The 20,843-nt window shown below is 38.9% G+C and overlaps 1 protein-coding gene across 7 annotated transcripts in view; it reads left to right on the top strand.

The window, feature by feature from the left end:
• Window positions 1-20,843, top strand: part of LOC109911645 (growth factor receptor-bound protein 10) — a 166,647-nt gene that overhangs the window by 95,191 nt on the left and 50,613 nt on the right. For all 7 annotated transcript variants that reach the window (XM_020510997.2, XM_048607765.1, XM_048607771.1 and 4 more), the window contains one exon: window positions 18,260-18,416. In XM_020510997.2, coding sequence (XP_020366586.1) covers window positions 18,260-18,416 — 157 coding nt within the window. The remainder of the gene's footprint in view (window positions 1-18,259; window positions 18,417-20,843) is intronic.

Below are 20,843 nucleotides of genomic sequence, written 5' to 3' on the forward strand. Positions count from 1 at the left end.
CAGCTCTACGCCTTGTTGTCTCAGCGTTGTCTGTTAGTCTGCTTGTAACACTTGAAGAAGCAGAAACTCCAGGCTTGGCTAAATAACTGCCTTTAATTTCAATATCTCTCAAAAATCCAATCCATGGAAGGAAGCCTGCAGGTTCACTTGTGCAGTGAACCAATCATCACCTTATTAGTACGATACCTTCATGTACAATTCAACGACATCTGAGCTCCCACGATAGGAACTTCTGTGTGCAGCCAACTGAAAGAACCTCAACTAGACATTGACTTACAGGATGCTCTAATTCACAAGAACTAATACTGTTTCCTTTGATATTAAGTAATTTGTAATTTCACTCTTTTCCTTTCTCATTTCTTTGTTTTTTTTTCTCCATGTGTATCTCTCTGTTCCCCTGTGTTATGGAGCAATGAACTGCTTCATTTTAATCTGAAAGAATTTGTTGTGGGTCATTAAAAATTAAACTTGGCAAACAGAATTTCGGAAAATACAGCATCGCTTATTTTCAACAGGGAGTAAGAAAATAAAGTTTAAAAATAGACGAGAGGGGTCATTAAAAAATCATTCAATTCACTTCACCCTCTTGTCTCAGAATTCCTAGTATCATAGACAAGGAACTTGCGACCTTGACTTAGGCACCTGCCCATCGTCAATAAGGTGCATGTCAGGAGGGTAATGAAATACACTCCACCTGCCTGGGTAAATGCAGCTGCAACAAACACTGTAGATGAACACCCTCTATGACAGAGCACTTTGCTCGATTGCAACCGCACACATCACCTTCTACGTCCTCCCTCCACCACAGATGCAATAGTGTATGCAATCTATCAGATGCACAATAGCAATTCATCAGGAGTCCTTCAATAGCACCTTCCAAACCCACTACCCCTATGACCAAGAAGGTCAAGGACACTGATCCTTCACTTCCTGGGTCAAAATTTTGGACCAATCTTCATAACAGACAAAATAGATGTGCCTACACCTTGAGGATCTCTGGTTCAGGAAAGCAAATTACTACCACCTTCTGAGGAAATTAGGCATTGCAATAAATGCTGGCTTAGCCACTGGTCCCCAAATTCCTTGATTAAATTAAAAAGTACCTTTTAAAAGTGCAATGTAAGCGACAATGGTAGTGCCACTTTTTTTTTATTCACCCCAACTTAGTGGACTTTCTGTTCCTGATATGCATGACAAAAGTGTGACTGATGAAAAATAAGTGCACAATAAGGTGTGTATCAGTGCCATGAGTTGATATCTCGTTTTATTAGTACAAGGAATTAGTTTTTTATTCCTTCATGGGATATGGATATTGCGAGGAGGACCAATTTTTGTGCTTCAAGTGAGAGGTTCACTGGGCCATTTCAGAAGGCATTTAAGACTGATCTACATGTCTGCGTTTCTGGACTCATGCAGACCAGACCAGCAGGCAAGGATTACAGATTTCCTTCCGTAAAGGACATTAGTGAAGCAGATATATTTTGCTGACAACTGAACACTTCAGAGTCACTTTTCAATTCCAGGTTTAGTTGAACTTAAATTCCCCTAGCTGCCATGATAGCATTTGAAATCATGTCTTCAGGGCTTTAGCCTAGGCTTCTGCATTACTAGTCCAATGATCATTACCACCATGTCATCATCACAAGGATGCCATACTTCATATTATCAAAGACATTGTTTTATCAATATTTGGTGTAGAATTTGGGAGTCATTGCTCGCTTTTATTCACACTGTGCAGCGGCCTCACCACTACCCAGACAAACCTGTGCTCTCTCCCCATATCCTACTTAGCAAATTCCCCTCAAATATTTACACATCCAATATCCTTCAACAGTTGTTTAGTAGTACAGAGCATCAATATTACCGAAGCTTTTTTGTCTTGTATGCATTATGACAACCACAAAAATGACGAATTTCAAACAATCAGAACAGTCCATAGTATAGTTAATAATGGCAAATCAGGAAACAGTCAAGGCATTGAACATTTATTTTGTGTTGGTGTTCATAATGGAAGACACAAATAACATGCCAGTAATTGATGACAAGGAGACTGTGGCAGGTGAGGACCTAGAAACGATCATTATCACTGAAAAGATAGTGTTGGGCAAGCTAATGGGACTATAGGTAGACAAGTCTCCTGGTTGTGATTGAATGCATCCCAGGGCACTAAAAGAGATGGCGGGAGAAATAGCAAACACGCTTGTGGTAATTTACCAAAATATGCTGTACTCTGGGGCGGTTCCAGCAGATTGGAAAATGGAAAGTGTGATGCCACTGTTTAAAAAAGAGGTAGACAAAAGGTGGGTAACTGTAGCCCCATTAACTTAACCACTGTATAAGAAAAATGCTTGAATCTATCATTAAGGAAGGAATAGTGATAGAAATTGTCTCATCAGGCAGACGCAACATGGGTTCATGGGAGTGTGGCAGACAACAGGGAACTGGTGGATGTGGTGTATTTGGATTTCCAGAAGGCATTTGGCAAGGTGCTACACAAAAGGCTGCTGCATAAAATAAAGGTGCACAGCATTATGAGTAATGTATTAACATGGATAGACTATTGGTTAACTAACTGAAAGCAGAGTAGGGATAAATGGTTGTTCTTCTGGTTGGAGATTAGTGGCTAATAGTGTGCCCCAGGGATCAATTTTGGGACTACAATTGTTTCAATTTACATTTATGATTTGGAGTGGAGGACCAAGTCTGGTGTGTTAAAGTTTGCAGATGACACGAAGATGAATGGTAGAGCAAAGTGTGCAAAGTACACAAAGTCAGCAGAGGGATTTACATAAGTTAAGTGAGTGGACAGTAGTCAGTAGGTGGAGTACAATGTGGGTAAATGTGAGGTCATCTATTATGATAGAAGTAACAGCAAAATTGACTATTATTTAAATGGTGAAAAAATTGTCGCATGTTGCTGTGCAGAGGGACCTTGGTGTCCTTGTGCATGAATCGCAAGAAGTTGGTTTGCAGGTGCAGCAGATAATTATGAAGGCAAATGGAATGATGTCCTTCATTGCTAAAGGGATGGAGTTTAAAAACAGGGAGGTTATGCTACAGCTGCATAGGGTGCTGGTGAGGCCACACCTTGATTACTGTGTATAGTTTTGGTGGTCTTACTCAAGAAAGGATGGACTGACACTGGAGGGGATGCAGAGGAGGTTCACTAGGTTGATTCCAGAGTTGAGAGGATTGGCTTATGACAAAAGATTGACTAGGTCTATACTCGTTGGAACTTAGAAGAATAAGGGGGATCTCATTGAAACATAAAATTATGAAGCGGGTAGTTGGATAGAAGCAGGGAGGTTGCTTCCACTGGCGGATGAAACTAAGACTAGGGGGTATGGCCTCAAAATAAGGGGGAGCAGATTTAGGACTGAGCTGAGGAGGAACTCTTCTCCCAAAATGTTGTGAATCTGTGAAATTCCCTGTCCAGTGAATCAGTTGAGGCTACCTCATTGAATGTTTTTAAAGCAAAGATAGATGTCATGAACGGTGAAGGAATTAAGAGTCATGGAGAGTGGGCAGGTGAATGGAGCTGAATCCACTATAAGATCGGCTATGATCTTATTGAATGGCAGAGCAGGCTCAAGGGGCCAGATGGCCTACTCTTGCCACTATTTCTTATATTCTTATTATGTTCTCATGTGTAGGAGAAGGGAAATGTTGGCTGATTGGAACATTACCATGGTGAATGCACTCAGAACCTATAAACTCACCACACTCAAGGGTAATTTCAAAATAAAAGTATCAGATTTCTTTTTGCAGAGAGCAGGGCCCCTGCATATGAATATATGTTGCATCTCATGAGCATAAATAAGCCATGGCCCCTTTAAGCTGCAGAACTGTGCAACACCTTTGAGGTTTCATACATACTAATTAGAGGGAGTGCTGGTTAGAATCCCTTCAGATTGTCTTAGATTGGTTAATTGAAAATTTGAAGTGACGTTATGCAGTCCGTTTCACATCATTTTATTCAATGGATATGCAAGCAGTATTTCCACTAACGAACTGCTGCCATCTGTGCAATAAGGCATTCTGCCCACCAACGTTCCTTCGTAAGTTGTGCGGTTGTATGTACACACAGCCGCTCTGACGTTCTGTGATCGGTATGCAAATGTAGATCGTAAAATTGATTTCTAGGTCTGGAAATGGCTGTTGCATACGAATCAGAGAGGTTTGCGTGGAAAAAAAAGAATTAGAGGGAATACTTCTGTTCACTACGCAAGTGAGTAATATCATACATCTGTCAGTGCTCACTAGTGAGAGTGACTGTGGGTATAGAAATCATGGAGAAGGACTGTGATATACTTAAAGAAATTAGCATAGACAAAGAGGCACATCTGAGTGGCCTGGCAGGCTTAAAAGTAGGTAAGTCTCCAGAGCCAGTTGGGATGTATTCCAGGCTGTTGAGTCAGGCAAGGAAGGAAAAAGTAGGGCACTGGCAATAATTTTCAATTCCTCTCTGACCACAGAAGGAACCAGGAGACTGGAAGACAGCCAAAGGACAGTTATTCAAGAAGGGAACAAGGGATATAGGTCGATCAATCTAACTTCAGTGATGGGGAAACTATTAGAAGCAACTCTGAGGGACAGATAAATCTACACTTGGAGAGGCAGGGATTAATCAAGAACAGTCAACAGGTTTTGTTAAGAAAAGGTCATGTTTGACCAACTTGATTGACTTCTTCAAAGAGCTAATCGCATGTGTAGATGAGGGCAACACATTCAATGTCGTTGTCTTGAACTTCAGCAAAGCTTTTTATAAATTCTTGCATGGGAGAGTGATGGTGAACATTAGAGCCAATGGGATTTAAGAAAATTTGGCTAATTGGATCCAGAATTGGCTGTGTGGCAGGAAGCAGAGTGTGCTGTTTTCTGTGATTGGAAACCTGTGTCCAGTGGGGTTTCACAGAGATCAGTCTTGGGGCGCTTGCTGTTTCTGAGACTTGATTGATCAGTAAGTTTGCGGATGATACGAAAATTGATGGGTTTGTAAACAGTGAGGAAAATAGCCTTAGATTACAGGAGGATATAGATGGGCTGGTCAGATGGGCTGATCAGTGGCAAGTTGAATTCAATCCAGATAAGTGTGAGGTGATGCAGTTGAGCAAGACAAACAAGGCAAGCGAATACATGATAAACAGTACGACCCTATGAAGCACTGAAGATCATAGAGACCTTCATGTGCATTTCCACAGATCCCTAGGACAGATAGAGAACATGTTTAAGAAAGCATAGGGGATACTTGCCTTTATTAACTAGAGCAGGGAGGTGATGCTGGAATTGTAGAAAACAGTGGTTAGGCTACAGCTGGAGAATTGTGTGCAATTCTGGAATCCACATTATAAGAAAAAAGAGATTGCACTGGAGAGGGTGAAGAGAAGATTTACTAGGATGTTGCCATGGCTGGAAAGTTTTAGTTATGAAGAGAAATTGAATAGACTGGACCTGTTTTCCTAGTAGCAAAGAGGAATGGGGGAAATGGGGGCATGATTGAGATGTATAAAATTGAGGAACACAGACAGGGTAGACAGGAATGAAATTTCTCCCCTTGATGAAGGGATCAATGATGGGGGGCAGAGATTTTAAGGTAAGGTGCAGGAGGTTTAGAGGGGATGTGAGGAAGTTTTTTTCACAAAGAAGATGGTGGAATCTGGAACTCACTATGTGTAAGGGTGGTAAAACCAGCAACGTTCAACATTTAAGTAGTATTTAGTTGCACATTTTTTATGCTAAGGCATATAAGACGATAAACCAAGTGCTAAAAAATGGGATTAGAATAAGTGGTTGTTTTTGACCGTCACAGACACGATTGGCCAAAGGACCATTTACCCTGCTGTGGACCTCTGACTCTGACTCTGTAATAGATATGGTACGATATTGGGTGCATAGTCTGTATGTCCCAGTGATGATTTGATTGAACCAAACACTGTTCCTTCAGTTGTTCATAGGTAGAGTACAAACCGTTCTCAACCAGCCCATGTATCCAATACTGAAAACAAATATGCATTGTTAGAAATGATTCCATGAATTGAACAATCTCAAGTGTGCAAATAGTTGCACACAACCAATTTAAGTTTATCAGTCTCTTTTGTCCTCAAGATAGGATACCCATTCTACCATGTCATTTTTGATTTATTTTTCTCTACTTGCCCATGAAGTTCATAGATTATTAAAACATGGACCTCCAAGCTCCATTGTTTCTAATTTTCAATCATTCACTTTAAATTACAAAAATATAAGCAGTTTGTTTCCACCTACACTGCTTTCAATGCTTCCTAACTTCGTAACCATGATCAACTTTGATATGTGACTGTACCATCATCTAAATCATGAATAAATGCAGTGAATATATATCTCAATATCGATTTCTATGGGCTGCCTCCCCTACTGTTAGTTGCTGCTTGACCAACTTCATAACTTAGTTTTAGCTCACCTTCTCTAATGAGAGACCAGTAAGTTGCTATAAATATATAGCCCATATAAATAATGTTTATAAATGCTTACTTTCTCTTCAAATCATTTGTCAGACATGGCCTACTTTTTACAAATCCATGATCAGCTGAGTTTTTTTTCCAGGTGTACAGTCCCATCATTCCTAATTATAGACTAGTATTCTCCTGAAGACAGATGTTAGGTGAGCATGTCTATAGATTGCTGTTTCTGTTCTCCTTACTTTTTCTTGTGTAGCTTGAGCGTTGTGCAGTTTTGTTTACTATAAAGCAATGGTTTCCAAACTAAGAGAGCTTTGCAGATACCCTGACTATATGCTTGGAATGATTGAACTTTCATCTTTTATAACCATTAGATAGAAACCATCCATGTCCTGTGAATTTTTCACTAATGACTGCTATTTTTTTTGCACACGTGAATTTTGATGGGCCATAAATCTGATTCCGTACTAATTTCTTTATGGTTTCCAGCATGATGCTGTCTTGAATATGAAGTATATAGTTGCACTGTAGTTATTCAACGTGTCACACCCTTCTTTTATTTCAATTATTAGTAAACCCAAATAACACCAAACCACAACTAGTCGCCTCCCTCAGCTTCAACTTAACTGAAAAAGACAAAGCAGCAATGTAGTGGATGTGTTATCACATCTAAGTTCACCTTCAAGTCATAAGTCATTCTGACATTTGTAATATTGTCCATTCATTAAGACAATGTCAATATTCCAGACTGAACTTCCTAAGACCATTGTGGGAGCACCAGCAATATAGAATTTAAGTATTTCACCAAGATCTGCCAACACCATCTCTGGCAATTTTGTGATGTGCAATAAAAATGGTTTTGTCCAATCTGTGATCCTGTGCTTTTGAAAGTAGCCTCTTCACCTGGCAACCTGGTGCCAGCTGCCATTTTCAAATACAAGATGAAATGTGGCAAGTTTCTTTTTTTAAGCAAGACTCTTAATTGCTGCAAGGCATTTTCCACTGGCATAATTGTAAGGAACATATGATATTGACAAGTTGTGCTCCAAACGCATATTGTCTTTTTTACACAAACCAGAATCATGTTGTACCCCAGTGGCTCGTAGATTGATCTGAATATGAGCCATTCCCACAAGTTTAGTTGTTTTTTCACAAGTGAACTGACTTAGTGCCAAACTTGCTAATAAACGTAGTCAGATGGAAAAGCGGGAACTGTAGCTGAATAGCAAGGAAGACCGGATGGTAGCAGGTAAAAGCTGCCTGGAAATTTTCCTTTTAACCTTGGACTGTTTTAAGGGTCCTTCTGAGACATCAAGGAGCATCAATCAATTTGTAATCCAGTTTGTGTAAACAGGTGACTGATCAATTGTTGTTTGTATAAGCCTGGAGAAAACAGTGCTAGTTTGGCTAAAAATCAAACTAAAAGACAAAAGGTCTCCGCAGTCTTGAGTACTTTTTAGATGTACATGGATTCCATTTAAGAACATAAGAGAAGAAATAGGAACAGGAGTAGATCATTGAGCTCTTTGAGCATGCTTCAGCATTCAGTGAGATCATGGCTGACCTTAAAGAACATTTTAATGCCCTAATCCCATAGCACTTGATGTATTTAATATGTAGAAATCTACCAATTGCCATCTTGAACCTACTCAATGATTGGACTCTGTCAGCTCTGTCGTGCGGAAGAATTCCCAAGATTCACCATCCCCTGACTTAATAAATTTCTATTAATTTCTGCCCTAAATGTCTCTTACTCTGAGACTCTGTTCCCTAGTTCTAGACTCATCAGCCAAGGCAATTATCCTTGCTATCCTGTTAGGACCTATAAGAATTTTGTGCAAATAAATTAGATTCTCTCTCTTCTAAGGGTCAGTCTGTTAATTTTTCTTCAGAAGACAATCTCTCCATCCCAGGAAAGGATTTTGTGAACCTTTGTTACACTCGCTTGTGGCGGGTATATTTTTCCATATGTGAGGAGACAAAAACCACATACGCTACTCCAGGTGAAGTCTCACCAGGGCTGTATACAATTGAAGTAAGATATTTGTACTCCTATGCTTAAATCCTCTTTTTTTTTTTGTTTTATTAAAGGCCAGCATACCATTTTCTTAATTGCTTGCCATATCTGTGTGTTTGATTTTCACTGACTCGTGCATTGGGATATTATTTGAAGTTTAACACTTTCCAGCTTCTCACTGTTTTAGTTTCTCCTACCAAAGTGGATTAGCTCTCATTTATCTCTTTTGTATTCCATTTGCACCCACATACCCCCCTGAATTTCCCTTTGCAAGTGACTTTGCATCCCCTCACAACTCCTAATTCTGCCTAGTCTTGACTCATGCGTAACCTTGGCAATACTACATTTAATCTCCACATCCAAATCAGTGTACATAGATTGTGAATAGCTGGGTGCAAGCGCTGATACTTGTGGTATCCTGCTACTTATAGCCTGTGATCCTGACATTGATGCATTCAGCTTTATTTTCTGCACATAATTCAGTTCATGCTTGTATATTTCCTCGCATACCCCTCTCCTGCCCCGTATCACGTACTGAAATTTTCTGAACAAAACTCGTGTGTGTTTTTATCAAAAGCTTTTTAAAGTCTAAGTATATATCATTCACCAGTTATTACTTATCTATGCTGCTGTTTGCATCCTCAAATTCTCAACAGTTTTCTTAAAAATGATTTATCCTTCATAAGTCCATATTGAATGTGCCCAACCCACCATTATTTTTGAAGTCTCCTGTTATTATGTACATAATATAGATTCCAGCGTTTTCTCCAGGACAGATGTGAGATTAATAGGTAGATAGTTCCCTGTTGCTCTTGTGCTCTCTCTCGCGCGTGCTCTCGTTCTCTGTCTCGTTCTCTATAGTTGTTTGCCCTTTGTACCGTCACAGTTTCCTTTGTTGAGATTCAAGACCTGAGTTTTTGATTAAATTTGAAAGTGATATATTTCAATATAAAATACTTTAAGGTTGTGGCCATTTCTTTCTAAAGCCTCCTTTACAACATTATTAATTGACTCTTTTCAGTGCAAAGTCCTAGATCTAAAATAGCTGGTTGCTTAGTTGCAACAGCAACAAGTTCTGAGGAAAGGTCACCAGACCAGAAACGTTAACTCTGATTTTTTCTTCACAGATGCTGCTAGACCCGCGAGCTTTTCCAGCAACTTCTGTTTTGTTCCTGATTTACAGCATCTGCAGTTCTTTTGGTTTTTATTTGGTTGCTTAGTTGGTTCTTCAGTGTACCACTCTGGAAAACCATATTATATACATTCCAAGAATTTGTCCTCCACAACATTAGTACTACTTAGGTTTGTCTAGTCCATATTTAGATGGAAAACTACACGATCACTATTATTTTTGTTAATGCACCTCTAATTTCCTGAATAGTACTGTGATTCACATTACCACAGTCATTCAGCCAATAAACAACTCCTGCCAATATTTTCTTGTTCCATGCAAACTGGTTCTATGTATTGAACTTTGGATTGACAGTCTTCTCTTGCTACAGTGCTAATGCCCTTTTTAATGAAGAGAGCTAGCCCACCACCTTGTCCCAGATTTCAGTCCTTCTTGAATGTCATGTATCCTTGGATAGTCAAGTCCTAGATTTGGTTTCCTTGTAGTCATGTTTTTGTAATGGCTATCAGGTCACACATGTGAATTTCCATTTGAGCTAGCAGTTCATAAGTTGTTGAAAATGTTGAGGGCATTTGGATAGAGCGCTCTTGATTCGGTTTCTCTTGAACTGTTCTTGTTAATTTTGGCCTTATCCATTGGCTCATTTAAGTTTGTGATAATAATTCCTTGCTGACATCCTCACTGATAATCATTATCTATATGCTTGCCATTTCCCTTTTAACATACTCAATAATCCTTTGTAAGATCCCTTCCACCATCTGTTTAATTTCAAGGCCTCAATATTTCTCTACTTTAACAATTTTCTGAAAACCCGACATTTCTTTATCTTTATTGGTATTTTTCAAAGAATATATGCTAATGTACATGTCTGTAGCAGCAGTCGTGATGCATCATCCCCAGCTATTTCAACACATTAATACCATGTCACGTTATTCATTTGCCTTCACTCATGTGTAGTACTTAACACTTCTGTCCATGATAGTTAATCTACCATTGTTCTGACCATTCACTTAATTTATTCTTATTCAATAGATCCCTGCTGCTGCCCTCACTTTAGGTGTCTAAGTTGATTAGACTTAAGCAGTAATGGGGTAAAATCTAGACTCTATCACTCTGTAAAAGACCAGAAATAGCAGAAGCATTAGAAAAGAGAGAATTCAAAGCCAAAATATATTTAAATAAAAAGGGTAAGCACTGGATAAATTCAGCAGGTTTAGCAGCATCTGTGGAAAGAGAAAGAAAGTTAACGTTTCCAGGGCAATGATGTTCAAAAGAAAACACAGACATAGGTGGGAAGGCAAGTGGTAAGGATGACACAGAGTCTGTAGAGGGATAGACAGGTTAAGAAAGCAAGCAAAAACTTGACAGATGGAATGTAATTAGGCAAAATGTATGGTTATCTACTTTGGCAGGAAGAAGAGAGGAATTCAATATTATTTAAATGGAGAAAGACTGCAGAAAGCTTGAAGGATTTGGGAGTCCTCATCCGTGAATGACAAAAAGCTCTCATTCATGTTCAGAGGGTAATAGGAAAGGAAAATGGAAAGTTGACCTTTATCTGAGAGGGGATGGTGTACTAAAGGAGAGGGCCTTTGCTAAAACTACATAAGGCTCTAGTCAGACTACAGCTGGAAAACTGCAGACAGTTTTGATCCCTATGTAAAGATATACTGGCTTTGGAGACCGTCCAGAGAAGGTTCACACAGCTGATACCTGGTATGGAGGGATTGCCTTGTGAGGAAAGGTTGAATAGGTTGGGCCAGTACTCGTTTGAATTTAGAAGAATGAGAAGTGATCTTTTCAGCACAAAGAACAGTACAGCACAGTTAAGGCCCTTCAGCCCACGATGTTGTGCCAATCTATAATCCTACTAATGTCAAACTACCCTGCATAACCTACATTTTACTATCCTCCATGTGCCTATCCAAGAGTCACTTAAAAGTCTCTAAAGTATCTGACTCCACTACCACTGCCGGCAGCGCATTCTACATGCCCACCACTCTGTATAAAGAACCTACCTCTGACATCTCTCCTATACCTTCCTCCAATCACCTTGAAGCATACAAGATTCTTAGACCTGACAAGATAGGTGTGGAAAGATTGTTTCCCCTTTTGGGAAAGCATACAACCAGAGGACATAATCTCAGAATACACATAGAGAGAAATGAGGAAGAATTTCTTATGAGGGTTGTGAATCTGTAGAAATATTTACTGCAGGGGGCTGCTGAGACTGGTTTGTTAAGCATATCGAATCCTGAGCTGGACCAATTTTTAATCAGTAAGGGTAATAAGGCAGGAAAATGGAATTGAGGGTTATTGGATTAGCCATGATGTCATTGAATAGCAGAGCAGTCTCAATGGGTTGAATGCCTACATCTGCTCCTTTGTCTTATGGTCTGAGAATGACATGGAGGGTATAAGACCATATGTCTCTCTACCCACCCCATGACCCTCTGTACAACCAAGGCTTACCCATGCTCCACAACTATAGGTCTTTTTATAGCCCATAAATCAATTGATATCAACTCATGACTCCATCCTTTCCCTTTACACCTTCTATGCCAACTTGCCTGGCATTCACCATGGACAGACCTCAGGGACTATGTTGACATGACACATTGTTGTTATCTTTAAAAAAAAATGCATTAAAGTTCTTTCAGTTAATCTCTTACAGAAGGAAACGTTAGTGCTCCGTATCTTTGTATTACAAAAATAAATATTCCTATTCTATAACCACATAGAGCTGACAATCTGGTTCACTAATGTCCTTAAGAGAAGGAAACTGCCATTCTTATCTGGTCTGGCCTACATGTGACTCCAAATCCACAGCAAGTATGGTTGACTCTTAACTGCCCTCTGGTCAATAAGTGCATCCCTAGCCAGCGAAGCCCTTATTCCATGAATGAATTAAAAAAATCAAAATGTTTGTTTAACTGGGACCTGACTGTGATAATGTTAGATTTTAAAATCAGCCTACAGCTCTCAACCCTCAGGCATATGTCAACAGAGTGCCATGAACATGATGTAATTTTTTAATCTGTCATTAAATTGGTCTTGAGTCTTGCATATTGACTGCCAACAGCCGCATGACTTCTGTTGTGGTTTCAACTGCAGCTGAGAGCAGACAGGTGGATTGTTATATGAACTAATTTTTAAAAACCCCATTAAATAATTCAAGGATTCCAGCACTGTTCTGTAAAGACTCCAGGCTTCTGTTATGATTGAATGAGGACCTGCAAGAAGGACATTACAAAAATTTCCAACAAATTGCAACATTTAAAAGACATTTAGATAAGTACATGAATAAGAAATATTTCGAGGGATATGGGCCAAGCGCAAGCAGGTAGGACAAGTTTAGTGTGGGATTGTGGTTGGTATAGACTGATTGGACAAAAAGGTGTTTCCGTGTTGCATGACTATAATTGACTTTACTTTGTGAAGCAATGATGAATAAAATTTGACCTTTGCAGCCATTTTGTTTGTTTGTGATGAAACCTGACAGAGCAGCCATTTGGAGGAGAACTAATCTGAACACCATGAGAGAAATCCCGAAACAGAAACTGCTCGCAATAGCGATGCATCTAAGATAACCCAGGTAAAAGCATGCAGGACTCTACCAGACTATCACAAGCCACCATCTCCAGCACTTCATAAGCATTGGTCAGCGTAGACATGGTGGGCGTCATCTGTTGTCACTCTCTCCCCCTTTCTTGAACAAGCACTTGTCATGAATGTCCGTCAATTGCTTTTAAAATGTGCAGTAATCCTTTCTACAATCCTGCATTATTAAAATGAAGATTTTGCCATTTCAGTGCACAATCAAAAATGCAGAAAAATAAAAAAGATTTGACCCTTCTGAGGAAGGCTCGCTGAACCCGAAACATTAACTCTGATTTCTCTACACAGATGCTGCCAAACCTGCTGAGCTTTTCCAGCAGTTTCTGTTTTTGTTTCTGATTTCCAACATCCATAGTTCTTTCAGTTTTTAAAAAATATGACCTTTGCATTAAACATTTTTCAATATTTGCTAAGGCACTTACAAATGAAAGTTTCAATATTCTTCCTCCTCACGTTATATTTATATAATAGGTTAATAATAATGGGTTTCCCCCATCCCCACTTCCCACCTGCTAGTCTCATCCCCGCATCCTTTACCTGTCTGTCTTCTCTCCCACCTGACTAACCCCCATTCCAACTCCCTACCTACACTCACCTCTACTGGCTCCATCCCCGCCTCCTTGACCTGTCCATCTTCTCTCCACCTATCTGCTCCTCTATCCACCTTCCATCATTGCCTCCCTCTCTCTCTATTTATTTCAGAGTCCCCTTCCCCTCCCCCATTTCTGAAGAAGGGTCCAGACCTGAAATGTCAGCTTTCCTGCTCCTCTGCTGCTTGGCCTGCTGTGTTCATCCAGCTCTACACCTTGTTGTCTCAGATTCCAGCTTTGGCAGTTCCTACTATCTCTAAGGAAACCTAGACCTGGGACAGTGTCTTGAAGAATTCCTCCAAAGGCATCCTGGGGCTGAGGTGATCAGTATGTCACAGCCACATTGGCTTTAATTTGAACGGTCTGTTTGGTGTCACTTCATGCTACCTTTCTCACCCAACTCTGCAGTTCGGATCATTTACCTGTGTTTGAATGAAAATTAAAGTGAAATCTGGATCCAACCGATCTAGAACTAGATTTAAACTTAAAGAACTAAAAGCACAGAACCCCATGGAACTTTTCCAAATTCACTGGTTTCAACAAGGACCGTGGTGAAAGAGCAATCATGTTTGACTATTTTCCACGAGTTCTTTGAGGATAAACCAAGCAGAGTTGATAAAGGGCAATTAGATGTGTTTGGATTTCCATAATTTGTTTCATAAAGACACAAGACACGGAATTGGGATTCATGGGTCTTTTTCAAGTTGGAAAGGCCTAACTACTGGAGAACCACAACAATCAGTCCTAGGGCTTCAATTGTTTACTTTCTATATTAATGATTTGGAGCGGGGTGCAGAGTGCAATGTGTCCAGATTTGCTGATGGTACAAAAATATGTGGAAGGGTATGCTGTAATGAGAACATGAGGAATCTGTAAAGGGATATTGACAGTTGTGAGCGGGCAGAAAACAAGCAGGTGATGTTTGATGTAGGCAAGTGTGAGGCCATGCGCTTTGGCAGGAAAATCAAAAGGTAGACTATTATTTAAACAGGGAGAAACTCCCAAAAGGTGCACTAAAGAGGGATCTGGGTGTTCTTGTGCATGAAACACAAAAGATTACTGTGTAGGTCCAGTAAGTAATTAAGAAGGCAAATGGAATTTGGAGTTTAAAAATCTGTTCAATTATTACAATTGTTACAAGTTCATAACAACGGTGAGGTTGCTAGAGTACTGTATCCAGTTTTGGTCTCCATATTTAAGTGAGGATATACCGGCATTGGAGACAGTTGGGAAAAAGAGTATTTTTAAGGTAAAAGCGTTTACTTATTAAGAACAGTTAAACAGTTAGATCTTTACTAGTTCGCGTTTAGACGAATAAAAGGTGATCTTATTGAAACATAAAAGATTCTGAGGGGCTTGACAGGGTAGATTTTCAGAAGATGTTCCCTCTAATGGAGGGAATCTCAAATTAGGGGACACATTAAATAAGGGGATGCAGGAATTTCTTCTGAGAGTAGTGAATATTTGAAATTCTGTACCTCGGTTGTGGAGGTTAGATCACTAAAAGCATTAAAAGAGGAGGTAGATTTATGAACTATCATGGAGTTGAGAGTAATGAGGAACTGGCATGGAAGAGAAGTTAAAGCCTGGGACATATCAACCGTGACCTTTTATAGAATGGCAAGGCAAGCTTGAAGGGAGGAATGACCAACTCCTGCTTCTGTTTCTTACATTCTTATCCTGCCAGAAACCAAAACAATTATCAACGTTCAAGTTATTTGAATAAATCACACTCAACAGAAATATTAACAACACCTTCCATCTCCTTGCTGATGATTGAAAGAAGACTTATGAGGCAATAGCTCATTGGTTCAGATTTGCTGGCCTGCTTTTTGTGAACAGGACATACCTAAGCAATTTTGTACTTGGTCAAAAAGATGCTAGTGTTTCGCAAAGCTGTCCCAATACAACTGCAAGGTACAACTAATTCTGGGCCATAAGCCTTCAGCACCTTTCCGCTCCTGCAGTCAGCTGAAAGGGCACATATATTTTGCTATTTACAGTGTACCCAGTCATATCTTGAAATTATATGAAATGAAATCTATTGGCTGAAGATTGACATCTGTGATGATCGTGACCTTTGGCAGAGGGTCAGTACGTGCACTTCTGGTTGAAAATAATTGCACATGCTCAAGCCATTTGCCCTTATCTAGGATCTGCCATCATCGTGGATGGGAAGGTTGCTGGAACCATCACTGCCTCTTGTTGGACATTTAATTGTCCACCACCATTCACAGTTGAATGTGATACAACTGCAGACCTTTAATCTATTCTATTATTTGTCGAAACATTTTGCTTGATCTGTGGTGTGGTGTTCTTGTTGTTTAGCATGTGTGTAGTTTGTATTGGTGTCATTTAGCTCAGTTGGCTAGGCAGCTGGTTTATGATGTAGAGCGACACCAACTGCATTGGTGAATTTACTGTACCAGCTGAGGTCACCATGAAGGCCCCACCTTCTCAATCTCATACTTTGCTAGAGGTATGGTGACCCTCCGGTTAAACCATCACCAGTTGTCTCTTGAGAGAACAGCCCTGTGGACCTCTGGGACTTTGAGGACTTTACCTGTAGTTTGTATTGTAGGTTACTGTTAAAGGCTATGCTTACAAGTTTTTCTCCATGTCTCAATGGATCAAGGATTGGTCCCTGGCTTGATGATAATGATAGTGTGGGATACACTTCTACTGATTAATCTCAGACAAATAAAAAAATTGTCGGGGTTGTGCTCTTAAATTGCTTAACATTCCAAACGAAAATAGGGGGTGTTGATTCTTCACAAAGAACTTCACGCTGATCTTTGTATTCAAACACTTGGACAGCTGGTCTTTAGAAATTTCTAAGAAGGACCAACTTGAACAGATTAGGCTTTCCCTTCAGAAGATATATTTACTGCATCATCCAGTTGTTTCATATCGACTGAAAATATGAATAGTGTCCAATAGTTTACTATTGCTTCTGTGGCTCTTGGTTCATGTAATGTTACATCTCTGTCTACTCACTTAGTCCAGTAATGATTTTGAATTGGACTTTTACAGACCTTTCTTTGAAATTGGGAAAGCTGAAACAGAGTTGCAAATTTGTCAATACATGGTTATTTTCAGCTCTTGTGGGTGATTTTAAGTCTCTACAGCTGTATTTATTCATTGATTGCAAATACATCTCACAGTTCTAAAAAACTTGATTGAACAATAGGTTCATAATTTCCAGTACTTAATTCTAGTTTGGGAAGGGCTACATTGAAAATGTTAAAATGAGGCTGACTGTTGTGTGCAGCCACTGCTTAAAAGTGAAATAAAGTGTGATTTTATGTTGGCTCTGCAGAGGATATAAATCAATAGTTTGCAACTGCTAGCCGTCCGGAGTCTCAATCAGTGCTACAGGTGACTAAACCTGACAGTACTGCACAAATGCAATGCTTAGATTGTGTTTAGATTACATCAGTTACTACAAAGCTTCCCATTGTGTGAGTAAAGTTGGCAAATAAGATAGATTATAAATTTCATGTTAACTTTTATTCCGATTTCTAAACCTTTTTGTTTTTGTTAATATGTCTGAAATTCTTTGTGACATCATATGTGGGTCCTCTTGAAATACATTCTCAAATTGACTAGAATGGCAAAGTAAATTGGAGCACTGTAATGATCTGTGTGGGAACTGATTACATCAGCCAGAAAAGGTTACTCTGATTGGTCAGCACACATGGTTTGATTCACTAGCTAACTGACTGTGTGTACTAACCCTTTGTAGAGCTCACCAACTCACGTACACACCCTAGAGTAATGTAATCTCTTGCAACACTAGTCAGCTCTTGGAGTGTATAAAACAGGTACAGTAATCCTTTGATACATTATAACATCCTGAGCGTGCTACATTACTGAAAGGGTTTGCAACAGACAAAGAACTCTAGATAAAGCAGCAGGCTTAATTTTGAAATGCCATCCTGTTCTCCTAACTGCTATCTTTTCCAAACTGAGGTAAGATACAGCAAATTACCCTAAAGGTTTCCTCCTTATTCTGATGTTAGTGATGTGTCTTTGTGGTGTGAGCTGATAATATTAACAGGCCTGCCTTAACTACAGTTTATATTAGTGCTGAATAGCTTCTTTCAGTTGAAATGTCAGGGGAAGAAGTGACAGAAATGACATTATTACTGTACAACTGATTAATCTGCAACAAATGACTGTGGTTTAAAGCATTTAAAAGTACAACAGAATGATTAACATTTTAAATATTTGAAAGAGGGCATGCATTACCTGTAGCTGTAAATCGTATGGTTTTGAATAAACTTAAATAATGGTCGAAATTAGTTTTAAAGGTTTGTTTGATGGACGTTTGATAATTCCATATTTCTTGCATTAAGTGATTGAATTAGTCTACTAACTGTGTTCAGTATTTTAAATAATGCAATGTACATTCCTTAACAAACTCTATTGGATAACAATCAGCGGTTTCTCTTTTTTTTGGTAGATCATTAAAGTTTTTAGTGAAGATGGAACAAGTAAGGCAATTGAACTTCCATCTGACATGACTGCCAGAGATGTCTGCCAGCTGTTGATATACAGATGTCATTGTGTTGACGACAATAACTGGTCATTAATTGAACATCACCCACATCTAGGTTTGGGTAAGAGTGACATAAGATGCAAAATTAATTGAATGACCATCACTTACTTTTTCAAGCTAAATGATAAAAATAAGCTTGTATAAACTACTCATCAGTCATGGCTTCATACATATTTTTCATGTCAATGTCATTAAATATTTATAGATACTGGTAAGAGGAATAGCAGGAGTGAAATTTGAGGAATATGTTGCTTAAGGTTCAACATATTGTATATACAAGTGAGTTAGGGTTGCAGTGATTTTTCTAAAAACAAAACAGCTTACATTTTTGAGTCTGGCTTGCACCATATTTTTTCCAATTATTTTTTATTAATTTTCAAATACTTAATCTGACCCAGCAGGTTTTGAATGCCTTACTGATGCACAAGTTGGCATTGCATGCCGCCTTTACCCGGTTTTCAAGATTAGTACATCAAGGAGTAATAACTGAGTTCAGAGTAAGGTCACCTCAGGAGAAGAACGTGCTTTCGTTTACTATTTTAAGTTTGAGTATTGCTGAAAAAGCATATTTTGTAGATTTCTTTCATCTTACACTTATCAGATCAATTTACCCTTGTCAGAACATTTCACAAGAAGTACAAGTGTCAAGGGAAAACAATATTTTATACTGTATGAGGAGAGAATCTTGGTTTGTTGGCAAATAGATTCTGATTGATAGAAGTGTTGTCTTGAAAAATGCACCCATTGGATGCTGACTGACAAACTTGTTTAAATTTAACCCAGGCAGATTGACTCTGGTCAAGGCTTGACCAGGAAATGTTATCACCTAATTTGTTGAGTTGAAACAAGAGCAACCTGTGAATGTGTTCTTTCTGTCTCCCTGTGCATCAAAATAAGTACATTCGTATTGCGTGACATTAATGTAAAGTTTTCAGTGTGCACAAGTGTGTCATCCTGCAAGTCCAATTGAGAAGCTTAAATTGATTATCAGCATAATTCTGGGCATAATGAGGATTATTTAGCAAATACTCTTTGATCATTAAATTACATCTGTAGTTGGATACTGTTTTGAATTGAACCATCACTGACTGGTTGAATATAGCAAGTACCTTGCTTGTTAACTACAGCTGAAGGGACATGCTGTTTGATATGGCCCTGTAGGCTTTGGGATTCAGAGACTACATGCCTGGATCTCTCAGGCATGGAAATTCTTATCCATTTATGCAACAGGCAAAATGACCTGTTGGCTTGACAGCAGCATCCTGAGAGTGGCGAGCACCACTCATGTTGCTGCTGCATAATAGCAACGTGAAATGGTTAGCTTCATCTGTTGCTTGGTTTTGAGATACTTTGCCTTTCCAGGGTAACTGGAGATAGACTGAGTACTTTTTAGGAACAAACATGAATTTGCACAATACACAGTAAATACTTGTCAATAAAACAGGTGAAAGCTATTCAATGTGTAAGGTATTACCCTGATAAATGAACCAATCAGTCAATGTGCCTAGTTAACATTTAAACAAATCTTGGCAGCCGTCAGCCATCATCTCATTGGTACAATCTGTATGGCAATTCCTCTACCAATCAGAGTCCACTTGCAAACAATTGTCACTGTCTACTCAAACAGCATGAACTCTTACTTCCTTTTTACATTGGTTTTTTTTGTGAATTGTGAATCTAATAAGTATAAGATGAAAAGCTTCAACAAATGTTTTTTCAGTAGACCTCAACTGCTGCACAAGGAATCGACTATTTCAAGTTTTGTCATAAGCTTAGTAATAGAGAAAAAAAAATTAAGATACAAAGAAAACATGAAGACATGTAGCATGAAATATCTCTGAAGTACCTCAGAGATCTCTGTGGCTCTTGAATACTAGCCCCAGATATCATCACTGACTCCATATGCTTTCTTAAATCACAGTGTTAATACTATGTACCACCTAATTTGAAAATTTCCAGCATTTTTGGTTAAAATTCTATGTTCTATGTTCTGGCCATGCTTCAGGGATTATCATAAATAAATAATTTTTCATAAATTTTAGCCTTTGGTGAAATGTGTACGGAAAAATAATTACCTGAATAATTTGATTATCGTGAAACCTGTGTTTCATAACTTGAGTTGTACAAGTTGTTGCGTCTGACAAGTCCTCTTCAGTGCTTTTCTTTAGTTACTCACTAATACGAATTATGTCTGAAGTGACATTTTTTGTCAAATATTTTGAAGATGCAATTTATATTCTGAAGATTGAAAAAATCACTACTTTGTTCCCATCTAGATGAGGAGCCCTCATTAGTATAGAATACAGAATAGTCACGTCTATGATCTTGACAAAATTTATAGATACATCAAGTTTTTGGAGGTTTGTAAAGAGTGTCATTTCTTGTTTAAAATGTTGCATGTTTTCTTGGAGTTGTCAGGAAGCATTTGCACTTAAGATAAACTCTTAGAAAGCAAGGAGAGAAAAGTGAAGCAGATTAGCAGTGAGAG

The sequence above is a fragment of the Rhincodon typus genome, chromosome 2 (genome assembly GCF_021869965.1).
Source record: "Rhincodon typus isolate 14 chromosome 2, sRhiTyp1.1, whole genome shotgun sequence".
Lineage (NCBI taxonomy): Eukaryota > Metazoa > Chordata > Chondrichthyes > Orectolobiformes > Rhincodontidae > Rhincodon > Rhincodon typus.